This window comes from Sminthopsis crassicaudata, chromosome 2 (genome assembly GCF_048593235.1).
Source record: "Sminthopsis crassicaudata isolate SCR6 chromosome 2, ASM4859323v1, whole genome shotgun sequence".
Classification (NCBI taxonomy): domain Eukaryota; kingdom Metazoa; phylum Chordata; class Mammalia; order Dasyuromorphia; family Dasyuridae; genus Sminthopsis; species Sminthopsis crassicaudata.
This window is the reverse complement of record NC_133618.1, coordinates 607012094-607028562: the sequence shown is the minus strand read 5'-3', so window position 1 is coordinate 607028562 and position 16469 is coordinate 607012094. Positions and strand designations below refer to the sequence as shown.

General features: G+C 37.4%; 1 protein-coding gene across 2 annotated transcripts; it reads left to right on the top strand.

Moving 5' to 3' along the window:
* The first annotated feature begins 4881 nt into the window (after positions 1–4881).
* On the top strand, positions 4882–15118 carry RBP4 (retinol binding protein 4). 2 transcript variants are annotated; one of them, XM_074295892.1, is made up of 6 exons: positions 4882–5477; positions 5584–5716; positions 5831–5970; positions 6288–6394; positions 13922–14134; positions 14859–15118. In XM_074295892.1, exons 2-6 carry the CDS (start codon positions 5606–5608, stop codon positions 14870–14872), a joined length of 585 nt encoding a protein of 194 aa, XP_074151993.1. In that variant the 5' UTR covers positions 4882–5477; positions 5584–5605; the 3' UTR covers positions 14873–15118. The 2 variants fall into 2 exon arrangements, with proteins under 2 accessions (XP_074151993.1, XP_074151994.1); XM_074295893.1 differs by having other exon boundaries at positions 5466–5716.
* Positions 15119–16469: the final 1351 nt, after the last annotated feature.

Here is a 16469-nt window from a genome sequence, read left to right as displayed (position 1 = left end):
TTTTGATGCAAGCTCAGTATGAATCATCAGTGTGATGTGGACACTAAGATAAAGATAGTATGATGCTGAGCAGTATTAAGAGCTTCTAAGAATAAGGAGACAAGTCTACCCTGGTCAAACCCCATCCAGAATATTATGTTCATTTCTGGACAAAGAAGAGTGACCAGGATTATAAAAGGTCTAGAATCCATGTCATATGGCAATCAGTTGAAGGAACAAGTGATGTTTTAGCCCAGAGAAGAGAAGATTTGTAGGGTCATGACCAACTATGTGCAAGAATTTGAAGAGCCATCATGTGAAAGAAGGGTTAAATTTCTTCTCTTAAGCTCCAAAAACACAAGTGTATGGAAATTGCAAAGTTGGGCTTTATACAAGGGGGAAAAAACGATTTAAGTTGTCTTAAAAATGGAAAGTAGTCTGTTCCATTTTTAAGACAACTTTAATTGTAGAATAGCTGCTAATCTCCATGGCCAAGAGGGAGTTTCTTCATTAGAAGTTCCCTATGCCAATTAAATCACAGATCTACTCAAAAAGAAAAAAAAAAAAAAAGGAAATGGAAGGATAACTTGAATGTTGTACTGATACCCATGAAGTATTAATTGACCTAGATGAATCTACAACATGTTGAGTAGATTCTCGATGGAAGATTTTTGGGGGAAAATGTGGAAGTCAAGAAGTAATTATGAAATGCTTACTCTGTACCAGACAGTATGCTAAGTGTTGAAGATACAAATAAAGGCAAAAATAGTCTTTGCTTTTGAGGAACTGAGACAACATGTAAACTACTACATTTAAATAAAATGTATACATGTTAATTTGTAGATAATCTTAGAGGGGAAATATTATCATTCCAGGGGACTAGGAAAGTTTCCTAGTAGAAAAAGAGATTTTAGCTGAGATTTGAAGGAATCCAAGAAGTGGAGACAAAAATCAAGAGCATTCAAGGAGAGACAGCCAGTGAAAATGTATGGTGTTGGAAGATGGAATAGGTTTTGTAATGAAGAACAAGTTTTCCAGGGACACTGTAACTCAGAATATGTGAAGTAAAGAAAGGATAAGGCATTTTATGAAGGGCTTTAGAAGCCAAATAAAAATTTTTGTACTTAATCTTGGAAGCAATAGTGATCTGTTGGAATTTATTGAATAGTGGAGGGTAGGAATAGGAATCATCTATGTGATGTCAACAAACTCATTCTTTAGGAAGATTACTTTGAAAGCTGATTGGAGACCATTCTGGAGAGCAATTTGTAACTATGTCCAAAGGGCTATCTAAATGTGCATACCGTTCAATCTGGGCTTATATCCCAAAAAGATCTTAAAGAAGAAAAAGGGACCCATATGTACAAAAATATTTGTGGCAGCTTTTTTTATAGTGGCAAGAAATTGGAAACTGAGTGGATGCCCATCAGTTGGAGAATGGATGAATAAGTTATGGTATATGAATATTATGGAATATTATTGTTCTATAAGAAATGATCAGCAGGAGGATTTCAGAAAGGCCTGGAGAGACTTACAAAGATTGGATGCTAAGTGAAAAAGAGCAGAACCAGGAGATCATTGTACATGGCAACAACAATATTATAACATGATCAATTCTAATGGACGTGGCTCTTTTCAAGAATGAGAATCAGGCCAGTTCCAATGATCTTGTGATGAAGAGAGCCATTTACATCCAGAGAGAGGACTGTGGGAACTGTGGATCACAAAATAGCCTTTTCATTCTTTTTGTTGTGGTTTGCTTGTATTTTATTTTCTTTCTCATTTTTTTTCTTTTTTGATTTGATTTTTCTTGTGCAGCAAAATAATTGTATAAAAATGTATGCATATATTGGTTTTAACATATATATATATATATATTATCATATTTAACATATTTTGGATTATTTGCCTAAGGGGGGAGGGAGAAGGGAGGAAATTGGAGGGTTAATGTTAAAAAGTTATCTATGCATATGTTTTGAGAATAAAAAGCTTTAATTAAAAAAAAAAAGCTGATTGGAGGATGGACTGGAATAGGGAAAAAGTTGAAACAGGGAACCTAATCAGAAATCCATTGTAATAGTCCAAGAATGAGATGATGAGAACCTGTATTAGAGTGGTAGAATTATCAGATGAGAAAAAAGGGGAGTGTATGAAATGTTAAGAAAATAGATATAACAGAATTTGGTAACAGATTGGATAAGTAAGAAAATTGGATAATTAATTGGATAAGTAAGAAAAAGTGAGGAGCTACATATGACATCTAGGTTGTGAAACTGGGTGACTGGGAAGATACTTCTGCAGTCATTAGCAATTTAGGAAGAGGACTTTGGAAGAAAATAAATGCCCAGTTTTGAACATATTGAATTTGAGATGTCTAAGAGGAATTTGAAAATATGAGTCTGAAGGTCAGGAGAGAAGGGAAGATGAAAGAATAACCCATTATGATTAGATAAAGGATTTTCAGAGTTTATAAACATGGAGATGGAGCAAGGTCAAGGTTAGGATCATCTTGTGTATAGCTGAAGTAGGATAGAAATGGGAAATGGAAAATGTATCAGTTGAGGAACTGGGAACTTAATGTTTGAGGGATTATCAGCATGTATGTTGAAGTTTTTAAAATGAGAGCAGGAGTTAGGAAGGAGAGAGAGAATGATGAGGCATTGTCATTAAGGAAGGAAGAAGAGTATCCTGGAAATCAGTCATTGATAGTTACTAGAATCTTGCTATGGTCAGAAATGGATTGAATGAACCTCAAAGGAGAAAAAGGTCACACAGTGATTGTAGCAGAAGAGTCTAGAAGTGACAGTGAGGAGCAAGGAGCATTCCCACTCACTCACTATAACAAGTGATTCAGAAATTTGAGTGAAAATGCAGCCAAAATGGAAACAGTATCATCAGGAAGGAGCCAGGTCTCAGTGAGTACAAGATGGAAGGAGTGAAAAAGGATGAATCAAGGATCACATAAGAAGAAGGGTGGACAGAGTACAAACTGCATCAATGAAAGGAATGAAACACATTGGTGAGATCATGGATCTCTTGAGGTATACAAAAGCCAGTTTCAGAAAGGGAAGAATCAAATAAAAATATTTATTAAAAACTTAATACAGTCTCAGAGAGATATCAGAACATAATCGGAGAAAAGGTTGGTCTTGAAATACACTGTAGGTTCAAGGCTTGCCTCTGACACAAACATTTAACTTCTTAGCCTCCTGAGCAATTCTCTAAGACAATTTGTGGCAGGTGCAAAAATAAAGTCAGATTTAAATAATTGGAAAGACATTCAGTGCTCTTGGATAGGCCTAGCGAATATAATTAAGATGACAATACTCCCTAAACTAATCTATTTATTTAGTGCTATACCAATCAGACTTCCAAGAAATTATTTTAATAACCTAGAAAAAATAACAACAGAATTCATATGGAACAACAAAAGGTCGAGAATTTCAAGGGAAGTAATGAAAAAAAAATTAAGTGAAGGTGGTCTAGCTGTACCTGATCTAGAACTGTATTATAAAGCAACAGTCACCAAAACCATTTGGTATTGGCTAAGAAATAGACTAGTTGATCAGTGGCATAGGTTAGGTTCACAGGGCAAGAGAGTGAATAAAAATAGCAATCTAGTGTTTGGCAAACCCAAAGATCCCAAATTTGGGGATAAGAATTCATTATTTGACAAAAACTGCTGGGAAAACTGGAAATTAGTATGGCAGAAACTAGGATGGACCCACATTTAACACCACATACTAAGATTAGTATGGACCAAAAATGGGTCCAAGATTTAGGTATAAAGAACAAAATCATAAATAAATTGGAGGAACATGGGAAGGTTTACCTCTCAGACTTTACTTAAATTGTATTTCATTTACATAAGAATGAGAATCAACCTAAGACTATTTTATGGGGCTAAATCTCAATGTGGTTCAACCTTATTTTACCCACCAAAGCTAAACTAGAGTTGACCTATATACAAGTATTTGTAATCATGAAGAAATCTGAGTAAGTGTGCCAAAATCAACTCTTAATTTCATCAGGACCAACTAAAAAACACACGAATAAAGAAGATTAAGTACCTCTTTCCTGGGTAACTAAGAATTACAACATGTTGTTGTAAAAAAATCACATCAAAATGATTAGATTTGCAAACTAGCCCACTTTTTCAAACTTTGAGTCAAGGACTTGATTTGTTCAAATGAGTCCTGTTGTTATTACAGATGTAGTCTATGTTAATAATGTTGGCAGCATATGGGGAAGAGAGGAGCTTATGGAACATTCCAAGACCTCATTTCTTGGTCATTTGGCCAATTCTCTTCCTTTCAGTCAAAGACTGTGATTTCCTGGGATATTCTAAATAAGCTAGCTGATTCCTTGGCTATCCCTAGCTAAAGCCAAAGCAAACCATTTTAGATTCAAAATATCCAGTCAATCTGAATGTATACTATTGTGTAGACATTGGGTAGACCCATTGGCTCAGGACGTGGTCCTTATTTATCCCAGTTAATTCCAAATGCTTCCCAGGATCAGTAGTTTTTTAAAAAACAAAAAAAAAAAATTCATATTGAACTTTAAAATGGTTAACTCCCCTTGCTGATAGTGTTATGGAGTCGGAGGTCATCCCTGTAATTATTGAAAGTTCTCCTCTGCTGTCCAGGGTTGCATTGCTAGAGAATATTTAACAGGGGTTTTAGTGTTTCTACAGATGTTGAAAGGCCCTGACAAATATTGACCTAGGGGCACCACCACTTGCCTGAAAGAGAGAAAAATAAATCCTTTATGTAATAAAGAGCTCTTTTGCTGAAATTCTTCTAATATCCTTCATAATTTACTCTCCAGTGGGAAAAGGAAAACCTTTCACAATGTTAGCTCCATGGTTACTAATATAACGAGGACCACACTGATTTCCACAGGATCTCTAGAGACTTAATGCTCTAAGGAATCGTTTTTTCTTCTGCAAGGGCTGCAAAGGGTCTTCTGCCACTAAAGACAGGACCCTGCAGATACAGACCAGGTTATGATTGAGCACAACTGTTGAAAAACTGAACCCCGGGGTCTTTAGGCTATTACTGGGTTGCTTCCTATCCCTCTCTTCCTCTCCCCCCATCCCCAACCCTTTTCAGTTCTAGCAGCAATCTCGAGGTTCCAGGCTCAGGGCTGAAGAGGTTTGACGTCCTTCCCGAACACCCCTGTGTGTGACCTGGTCCCAGAGATCCTAGTGACTGTGCCCTCCCCCCCCCCAAGGCAGCGGCAGACAGAGAACTGTTATGTAGGCTCAATCTCCGCAAGCCCCCTACCACCTGTTGGGCTGGACTGTGCGCGCCCCCTCCCCCAACTCCCGGGTCTCTCAGTCGGTCGGTCTTTCACCCTGCAAAGTTACGAAAGAGCGGCCCACCCCGGCGCTATAAAAGGGGCGGCGAGTCGCGCGCCTCCGCTTTGGCTCTGCAGTCGGCCACAGCAACCCCGAGGACCAGCCGGACGCTCCCACTGAGCCGCGCAGCATCTGAGTGAGTCTGAATCCGAGCCAGCCCCGGCGCTCGCCCCCCGAGAAATAGGCAGGCAGGAGGAGGGCACAGCCGTTTTGCTGACGCCCCTTTCCCCTGTACCCTCCAGGACGGACCTCAGGAGCAGGAGGATGCAGCGGGCCTCAGCTCTCCTGCTGCTGCTGGCGCTGGGCGCCTGCAGAGCGGAGCGCGATTGCCGCGTGGACAGCTTCCGAGTGATGGAAAACTTCGACAAGGCCCGAGTAGGTATCCGCGCGGCCCCCTGAGCCCAGCCCGCCCGGGACCCCGTTCAGGGCTGGGCCAGGCTCAGCGAGTACTCTTTCCCCCTCTCTGCCCCCTCCCCTTCTCCTTTACAGTTCTCCGGAACTTGGTACGCAATGGCCAAGAAGGACCCTGAGGGGCTCTTCCTTCAGGACAACATCGTCACCACTTTCTCTGTGGAACCCGAGACTGGCCAGATGAAAGCCACGGCCAGAGGCAGAGTCCGCCTTCTCAAGTTAGTCTCCCCGGAATAGCTTTGCACTCTCACTTGGCGGGGTCCGAGCTCGGTGCTCCGCGCGCCAGCGAGTCCTGAGCGGGTTCTGGACACTGAGCCCTGAGCTCCGCGCCCTGCGCCCTGCGCCCTGCGCCCTGGCCGGCGTTGCGGGCAGGGCACGCTTGTCCTAGGCATCTGCCCCGCGCTCCCTCCGCCCTGGTGCTGGACGGTGGCGGGGGTGGAGGGTGAGGAGGTGCTGGGGTGGGCGGAGAAGGGACCCTGAGAGGAGAGTGCGCCGATCAATCTTGATTCACTCTCCCTGTCTGTCTCCTTTGCAGTGACTGGAACGTGTGCGCAGATATGGTGGGCACTTTCACGGATACAGAAGACTCTGCCAAGTTCAAAATGAAGTACTGGGGAATGGCGTCTTTTCTCCAGCGAGGAAGTGAGTATTGAACTGGTTTGACAGCCAGAGAGCCAGGATTTGTGGGGCAAAGATTCAGTACTTTGAATATTAATACTACTCCTTGGGGAAAGAGTTAATGATGAGCCTGAGATTGGAAGTGGATGGGAAACTTGAGAAAAGGAATTGGCATGATCTCTTGGGAGTGTTGTCAGGTTTTGGGATTATTCAGACTGTTTCCTGAACCCTTAGTCCCATACCAAGGTATGCAGGTGGGAGACTGCTGGCCAGTGATCCACTACATCTTTAAATATGGAGAAAGCACAAGTTTACCTGCTTTTCTTGGAGTCCCATCCTAGTTTAAGGAGTCACCTAACAGTGTCTCAGAATGATGCCTTAAACTGTATTTATTTTGACTGTTCATATTTACTAAATGAATTCTACATATCATCCTATTTGATGTTAATAATTCCATGAGGTACTTCAAACAGGTATTGTTCCCATTTTACAGATTTATAAAGTGAGGTTTCTAAGAGTTAAAAGAGCGTTCCTAAATCACACAGCTGGGAAGTAGCAAAGCTAGGATCCTAGCTCTTACCTTTTGATTCCAAGCTGAATGATCTTTATATGGGAGCATCTCTACCAGCCACTTACTAATATCCTTATTTAATGTTTCCCCCAGTCCTTGCATAGGCTGGCCACTGAGCTAGTGATACAGGGAAAGGACACTAGAAGGTATCATTATCTCATCTGTGTTTTTTCTATAAGTGATCATCCTTTAAAAATAGGCTTCCTGTTATCACAGCTGCATTCCCTTTAATGTATTTTTCCATAGATACTGCTATCAGTGGGTCTTGAATTTAGGGAGCCTTGAATTAGTGTGCCTTGCTCAATACTGAATGGAAAATCACAAAATTATAGACTTTTTGAATAGGAAATGATCATAATGATTATCTAAAGCAAATAATATGTTCATTCATTCAGAGATATAGGGGATAGTCTGGAGTCAGGAAGGTGTTTTTCAGAAATATCCAACTTTTCAATGACCCCATTTTAAGGTTGTTTTTTTTTTGTTTGTTTGTTTTTGTTTTGTTTTGTTTTGTTTTGTTTTGTTTTTTTGGCAAAAATACTGGAGTGGTTTAACCCTTTCCTTCTCTAGATCATTTGGCAGATAAGGAAACTGAAGCAGAGTTAAAGAGTTTGTCTAGGATCACATAAGTGTCTGAAGTCAGATTTGAAGGAAGGTCTTCTTGACCTGATTTTAGCTGTTTGACGGGTACCCCAGACTGTAATGTACTCTCGTGATCTTTAACCCTGTTTTCTTGACAATTCTTGGACGTTATCTTCTGGATGGATCTGTCTCTTACATTATCATGTCTTGCCCTTTCCTATAAAATGGAGATTCAGCTAGGTGGCATAGTGAATAGAGTGCTGGGTCCCCAGCAGGACTTGAGTTCAAATTCAGTTTCAGACACTTCCTAGCTTCAGTTAAACTCAATTGTAAAATGGGTATATTAACAACACTTACCTTAGGGGATTGTTGTGAGAATCAATTAAGATAATTCTTGTAAAGCCTTTAGTACAGTGCTTGGTACATGGTAGGTGCTATATTTCTTTTCCTATTTAACATTATCCCAGTATTCTAAAGCTACTTTCCAGGATAAATGCATTTGAAATCTGTTTTATAACTTACTATATAAAAAGGTGAAAAAAGGCTTTAGAACCTAAGAACCTTAGTTTGAATCCCAGCTTTGTCACTTATTGTTTACCTCTATGTGCCTCAGTTTCTTTTCTATAAATGAAGGAGATTGGACTAGATAGTCCCTGGAGTCCCTTTCACTTTTAAATTTGTGCTCCTTAGGTGTCCATCAATCCATCTATTAGACAAGTTCCTAAAAAGTTATATGTTTGATGAAACTATATGCTGCTAAAATGAATTTATATATATATATATACATATATATATGTATATATATATATATATATATATATCTCAGATTGTTTGATATCTAAGGGAAGGGGGAGGTAAAGAAAGGAAGGGGAAAATTTGATACTCAAAATCTTACAAAAATGAATGTTGAAGATTATCTTTACATGGAAATAGAGAAAATAAAATACTATTAAGTGAAAAAATATACATTTAAGGAAAAAATAAATTTTCTAATCAAATAATATTACTAAAAATAAATTATGACTAAAAATTCAGCTGAGATAGTCTGAAATGAGAAACATCATACTATTGCAAAAGTTATGCAATCCAAATGACTTAATCATTAATTCCTCCTGACGTTAGTAAGCCACCAGGCACCAAGAAATATAAAAAAATGTAGAATTACAAATTGATAGAACTGACAGGGACTTTAGAGATCATCTTTCATGTCCAATTTTATCATTTTTACAAAGAATGAAACCAAGGCCCAGAGAATTTTAAAAAATTATTTCAAGACCTCACAACTTATTAATAGCATATGTTAGTATGCTCTTAAACCTGAGATTGGTGAACTTTTTTTTTTTTAATTTTTGATAACCATTTCAATATAATAAATTTCCTTTGTAATTCTACGTATTTATGTATTTAGCAACATTATCCTGATAAAAGCTCCAGAAGATTCACCACACTGTCAGAAACAAAAAAGTTAAGAAGCCCTATAGGGGCACTCCAGTCCTAGAATTTGAATTCATTCTTAATATAGATGGTTCTCCTATTTTCAAGCTGACTGAAACCCCCTATGAACTTTTGTGTGTTTTTGCTTTCACCCCCATGGTTTTGTTAGGTTTGTATTGTCCCAAACACTTTCTTTTTTTCCTTAGTGAAGAGAGCACTAGACTTGGTGTCAGAAAGACCTGGACTTGAGGCACCAGTTTAGCAATCTTGGGGAGATTACTTAATGGGGCTTAGTTTTTTCATCAGTAAAATAGGCATTGTTTGCCAACTTTGCCTCATAGGATTTCTATGAAGAGCAAATGAAATAAAATCTATAAAATGTTTTGTAAATCGTAAAGCTCTATAGAAATGTGAGGGACTTTTTTTTACATAGTTTATTTCTTTTACTTATTTATTTTTCCCTAGGTAGGATGTTATGGTGTGAGAAGAGCACTAGATCTGGAGCCAGATAACCTAGATTTAAATCCTGGCTCTTATACTTGCAGTTTGACCTTTGGCAAGTCAAAGCCTTTAACTTTTATCTTATCATGGCCTTTGACATTTTGTTTATAAGAGCCTTTTTTATCTATCATCAAATTGGGGGAAGGGTATTGACCTAGATAAACTCTAAAAACTCTTTTCATATCTAAATTCTTTAATTTCAAAGATATTTAAAGAAGGAATATCTATACCCCTGAAAAAATTCAAATGGTACAATTTAATCCCAAAAATTAATTCATTTTAAAAGTAAGATGCAAAATGCCCCCCCCAAAACCTGTTTTGCATTTAAATGTTTCCTTTAAATGAATAACTATGTTGGCATTTTCCCCAGAGTTAAATGTCCTTCTATACATAGAGGACAAAGAACCTTCCTCTATTCCTGTCCCAAAGACATCATGTTCCTATTGAGTTGTGGCTAGAGTTTTGGATGATGGGGGAAGGAGGAAGAAGGAATATGAACTTCAACCCTTCAAACACTCCAGCCCAATTGATCTGGATAATTAGGTTCAAAGTGTTTTCTTTGCATTTTCTAGTCAATGCTTTTTAATTTTCTACCAGCTTTGTCTATGTACACTCTGGAGTAAACTTATTTGATAAGTCAGAAAAAAATCTCAATCACACTGCTGGATTGACTTGACTAGTTTTTCTGGGGGAGCAAGAAAATGACAGTCAGTATAGCTAAATCAAATTGTGTATGTACTAGCTGATACTTTTCCTTTTTGGATCTAAGGAAACCAAGAAGCAGATTTTCCACAATCCAGGCTTTATATCACACCACCATTTGGGAATTAGCTCTCTGCATAGGAGAATATCATGTAGACTACTGGGACTTAGTACAGATGAACATCAGGAGATGGAATTGTGTAGGTCTATTCTTCCTTGAATATCAGTAAGATTGTGGACTTGGTCTTTGTCAATGGGCCATGAATAACTTTTCTATTGAAAACATTCTTATAAAGATGAGACTTTGACCAAAAGTTGTTACTCTGGCATTATTACTTAACACCATCACTGAGACATTAAACTGAAAAGAAAGTGTCAAGGGAAGAGATGAGAAAGAACTCTCCCTCTTTTCTTTGGAATGGTAGAGAATAATAGATGCAGAATGTAGTATCAGACATAGAAATGATGTACTTGCTTTTTTCTTAACCTTTTCTTGGTCATGTAGAAGCATTGTGTTGTAGTAGATGGAGAGAAAGCTTTGGAAAGCCTGGATTAGAGTATATTTCTGATACATACTGTCTATATGACCCAATCAAACTAATTAACCTTTTAGTGCTTCTGGAAACTCTTAAGACTCCAAACTGCATCAAAGACACTGATACACTGATTTCTGTTGATAGGGGAAATTCCCCATATCATTGAAATCACAAGTCTTATGCCTATCTTTTTTACTTGTTTCAAGAGAAGGTTTCTTGGTTGGATAGCTGGATGAGGTGACATATCTAGAAATATAGTGTAAAAACAAAAAGCATCAGTAATACTTAATTTAAAAAAAGAAAGGCCCATGAGGAATGTGGTGGAGATAAACCAAATACCCTCTCCTCCTTTTAAAGTCAAGAATAGTCATAAATTTGACATAACCAAATGTAAAAAAATAAAGTATATTTTGGTCCCAGAATTTTGTATTCTCCAAGTTATTTGGAAAAGTTCACAAAGCACAGGTCTGCTGAGCTATTCAAGCTTGGAAAGCTTATCTAAATCAAATGTCAAAAAAAAAAAATCTTTACCTCCATAGGAAAAATCATTCTCTTTTATGAATCATTCTAAGAAAGTCTTCAGGAGAGAACAAAGCAGAATTCTGTGGGGCATGGAAGGAAGTAGGACTCATGCTCATGCTTTCTATTTTTGGCTTTGTGGCTTAATAACTAATTGTGTGATCATTGGTCACTTCACAGATATCTACCAGTTCCTCCATTAATAAAATGAAAGTAACTTTATTGAACATAAAAGTTTGGGATTTTAGTTTAGAAAAAGTAGTCAAAAAACATTTACTAAATGCCTAGCATATATGTCATGAAAGACATTCAGTATTATAGAACAGGGCTTTTAGTTCCAGTAGACTTGTGCTATCCACTTCCAAAGAGAGAACTATAGAGATTGAATATGGATCAAAGCAAAGTATTTTCACCTTTTTGTTGTTATTGTTATTTGTTTGTTTGCTTGTTTTTTTTTTCTTTGTTGTGTTTTTTTCTCTTTTGATCTGATTTTTCTTGCATAGCATGACAAATACAGAAAAATGTTTAGAAGAATTGCACATGTTTTACCTAAATCAGATTGTTTACCAACTTTGGGGAGGGGGGAGGAAGGAAGAGAGGGGAAAAAATGGAATACAAGATTTTGCAAAAGTGAATATTGAAAACTATCTTTGTGTGTATTTGAAAAAATAAAATACTGCTAAAGATAAACTCAGGAAAAAATTTTTTAAAAAATAAAGTAGGGCCTTTAATGAAATTCCTTTTCCTTCCTTGTCTGGGTTAGAAAGTACAAAAAGGTGCGCCTTGGGATTAGGTCCTGGCTCAGCCATGGGTTGTTTCATGACAATGCATTAGGATAAAACCATATTTTATGTCTAGAGGATTGCTATTTGCAGCTAAGATACATTCATGTAGGCCTAGATGGTCCCTAATCTTTGGCCTAGTGTGTACAAGTGTCCTGGGATAAAAATTAGGGACCATCCATATAGATAACTCCCAAATCTATATATCCATCCCTAGTGGCCTTGAGCTTCAGTCCCACATAACTCCCAGTTCCCTATTGAGCATTATAAACTGCCTGTGTCAGAGACATCTAAAACTCAACATATCCAAAACAGAACTTACTATCTTTGTCTCCATATGCTCCCTTCTTCCAGATTTCCCTTTTCTGCTCTATGCCTTCTTTCAATCTCCCATATTTGTAATGTTGGTATTATTCTTGACTTTTATTTTCTCTCACTCCCCATGTCCAATCCTTTGCTAAATGTTTATTTTTCTCCCTCCACAATATCTCTTGCATATGACCCCTTTTTTCCACTCCCACACCCATTATTTTAATTTAGTCTCATTTGTATTATTGTATTATATGAGAACCAACTCAGCAACAAGAGCAGCAACATAATGGAGTCAATACTCAATGATCCACAAATAGGCCAGACATATTTCTCATTTTTTATAGCAGATACTGTTTGTAAGTTTTTATTGACATCACCCATTCTACTTAGGTGTGAGGTAACACTGTGATCATATTAGTTTGTTTATTGTGTATAGTATATAGTCCAGCAAAAGCCTTTTAAAGTTATATATTTCAAGGCATTTGAAGTAAAATTTAATAGTTTTTAATTTTGCTTATTAGCCAAAAAACCAAAAATATGGGGCAAGGATAGCAAGTCTAGAGAAAGACAAATTCTACTGAGACTGGTAATTCATTCTAAAACGGGGTGCTGATAGAGATCATACATTTAGAGCCAGAAGAACCCTTAGGGGTCACCTTGTCCCAGTTGAGGCCCAGTAACTTATATCAACTCACACAAATAAGTAACAGAGATGGGATTCAAATCCAGTTCCTTTAATATGGGAAAGGTAGGGGCCTTCAGAAACAGAATGGCATCCTTTCCATCCATTGTCAGTATAATGTGGATGAGTCCAAAATGATACCACAGAAGTAGGAAGAGGTATTAAATCAGGCTACTTAGTGTGGTTTTCTTTATATGAAATTGTGAATTCCTGGAAGATTGTATCAGTATTAAAATGTAAATACCAAAACCACCCTAAACTGCCTTCTTTCCATCTCATGTCCTCCTACTATATTTGCTATTATTGGTTTTGTTTCTTGGATGATCCAGCTGAATGAGCACTCTTATGTCCTACCAGATCAACTGACATTTTTTGCAACTATACAGTAATTTTTTATACTTCTCTTTTTGGCTAAGATATTGACATTATCTAAAGGCAAATATCAATAGTTTACACACACACACACACACACATATATATATATATATATACATATATAAACACATCAACATTTGCTATTTATTTATGACAAGAACATCTAGAGGTCTTGCTCCTCTATGTTATAGGGCAACTTTATATAATAAATTGAAAGTGGAAGAAGTATCATTATTAGAAGCTATTATTAAGTTCATAGATGAACACTGAAGAAAATTCTTTGTTGTTTTAAGAAGCAAAATAAAACGTTTCCAGATTTTTTTCTATTCCATAAAATTATTCTGAACTTTATGTGATTAAAATTTTCTGAACCTATCTTACTGACTTCTGAGCTAAATGAACCAAATCCCATTTAGATTCTCCTAAGCCATGTTTGTGTGCATCTGGAGAAGATTGCTGTTGAACACTATTCATTGTCAGGGTGTCTTATTCTTAATCTCACTATTAAACTTTGTCCCTCACAAAAATATGACATCATCATTTCTTTAATCCTAGATGATGATCACTGGATTGTGGATACTGACTATGATACCTATGCACTGCAATACTCCTGCCGCCTCCAAAACCCTGATGGTACCTGTGCTGACAGCTACTCTTTTGTGTTTTCTCGGAATCCTCATGGTTTACCCTTACGTGCTCAGAGAATAATTAGGCAAAGGCAAGAAGAGATTTGCTTAGGGAAACAGTACCGAATGATCGTTCATGATGGTAAGTTTTTCCAACTCCCTCTGTATATATCCAGCCAGTAATCAACATGAGCTTCAGGAGTGTGGTACAGCATTTATCTTGGTGAATTATGATGAAACTCTTGACTATTTCTACTAGACAATGAGTTGGTAGTGAATCCTGTACAAATAAATGCAAGAAGAAAAGTGGGGTTTTCTAAGCTCCCAAAAATCTTAAATCTAAATTTAAGAATAGAGTTCATTATGTCATTTTATATTCTCTATTGTCCTATCCCTGGAGGGGCTCAAGGACTAGAAGGAAATCAAAACAATCAACTGAATTTTTTTTTAAATCAGGTTACGATCCAAGATCACCATGGAGAGATTGCTTCAAATAGAAATGACTTTCCTTGGGCCGGGTGGAGATTTTGTATATCAGAGTCCAAAAACAAGGCTATATTAATTTTTCTTAGCATGCATCCCATGAGGACAAGTATCCAAGTAAAATGCAAAATAACTTTTTTTTTTGCTTATGGCACAATGTTATTCTTAGGAATTATAGTATACTGGGAGAATTGAGAGGCTCACAGTCCAAGCAATTTTCAACTTAAGCCAAAACTCCTTACAAAGTAGGGTGCCACAACATGCCCTGTGAGAGGCACTAATGGAAAAAGATCAAAATAAAGATTAGAGGACATCATTTTATAGGCAATTAACTCAAAATGTCATATATCTTTTAGTAATTCCTTTTTTTTTTTCTATTTCAGGCTACTGTGGTTAACACTGAGCAATGGGAACTCATTTTATCACTACACCATAAATGTAGAGTTTCGTTTCAAAACATCAGAAAAACCCTCATTCAACCCTCAGATCTATTTATCAGAGTTGCCTAGTTTGTTTCTGAAAAATATAGAAACCTTTACCAAACATAAATTTATAAAGGAATGCATGCTAATTGTAATAAAATGTACGTGTTTACTATCAGTTTCTTTAAAAACATTATAGAAGATAAAAATTTTGAAATGTTCCACTTAGTCCTGTTTTGTTTTTTATTAATATCCAAATTAGAAGTGCTCATATCTCTTCAAGCACAGCATGGGAAGTGTATTTTGATTCATGTAAACAAATTCTTAAGTCCTGAAATTTCTCAGCTAGAGAACTCCTGTGTGTGTACCTCAAGACTGCTGAAGTTCCATACAAAATCCCATGTGAAGCAAGGTTAATGGTTAATTTAAACTCTAAACCTGGTATAGTAGAGAGTATTGCATTTATCTTTGGAAAACCTGGTTTTCTCCACTACTTATTACCCTCTATGCAAGTTAATCAACGTCCCTGGGCCTATTTGTTTACCACTAAAATGAAGGATTTGGAATACTCCTCCAATTAACTCTTATGATGTTGGTCTGCTCCCATTTCCTAAAACAGAGTTTTCTTATAATTAAGCAACTGACCCTTAGCACTACATAGGTGGTTCTATGCTTCTGCCCAACTAGGAAGGTTGACTCTTTAGTCTATAGTAAGACCTTGGACACAATTCACTTACTCCCCTTTAATAGTTTTGGAGATTTAGAGTTGGAATAAGCAATCTAGTTTAACATTACTCATTTTAAAGCTATGGAGACTGAACTCCAGAAAACTTAGGAGTTCAAGATCACTAGTGGTATCAAAATTGGGCATTCAGCTCTTAACCCTAAAACCATCTCTTTTTCCATCATAAGAAGTAAATGAAAAACTTCTTTGTTTCTCTCTCCTGTTCAAGTAATTCTCCCCCCCACCATGTCCCCAGAGAAAGGTATAATCTGTTCATTACTGTGCCCTGATTTGGAAGTGGGTACCAGAAGACCAGAGTATGGGGGGGAAGGAATTGGTATTTGTATTAAGATGTTTGTATAAGGGTGAAAGTGCACCCCACTCTTTCTTCTCTCCCTGGCATTATGATAAATAAAGGATGACAGAAAGGTCTAGGATTTGGGGGAAGGATATACTAAGGTGCTTGGGTTAGTGCTTTGCTCAGGCAGATAGTATAGAACATTTGCCCTCCATGAGAGGGTGGTGAAAATCCTGCCTAAATAAAATTTCTGAGAGAATCTGCTAGGCAGAGAAACATGTCATGAGTTGATGTATCAAAATTTGTAGAGGGCAGAACTCTGGAGAAGTATACTTGAAAGAAGGTGTTAACTCAATGGAATTGATGAGACAAGACAATGGTTACCTAATTTACATATATTTAGTTCTTAGCATGGTGTAATAGTTCTACAGTTGATGTAATTGTAATAGGGTATTTAAACTGAGGACAAAGTCAGCCACAGACATTCTATCTTTGACCAGCCATGTGGTGGCTCTCATGCCTCCTGCACTAAGATCAAGACTGGGCCAGA

What these genes read in the sequence shown, in the direction of transcription:
- RBP4 (XM_074295892.1), top strand. Translation starts at nt 5,606, where the DNA reads ATGCAGCGGGCCTCAGCTCTCCTGCTGCTGCTGGCGCTGGGCGCCTGC. An exon ending in AAAACTTCGACAAGGCCCGA is followed by an intron (nt 5,717 to 5,830) that starts GTAGGTATCCGC and finishes TCTCCTTTACAG; the next exon opens with TTCTCCGGAACTTGGTACGC. An exon ending in GTCTTTTCTCCAGCGAGGAA is followed by an intron (nt 6,395 to 13,921) that starts GTGAGTATTGAA and finishes CTTTAATCCTAG; the next exon opens with ATGATGATCACTGGATTGTG.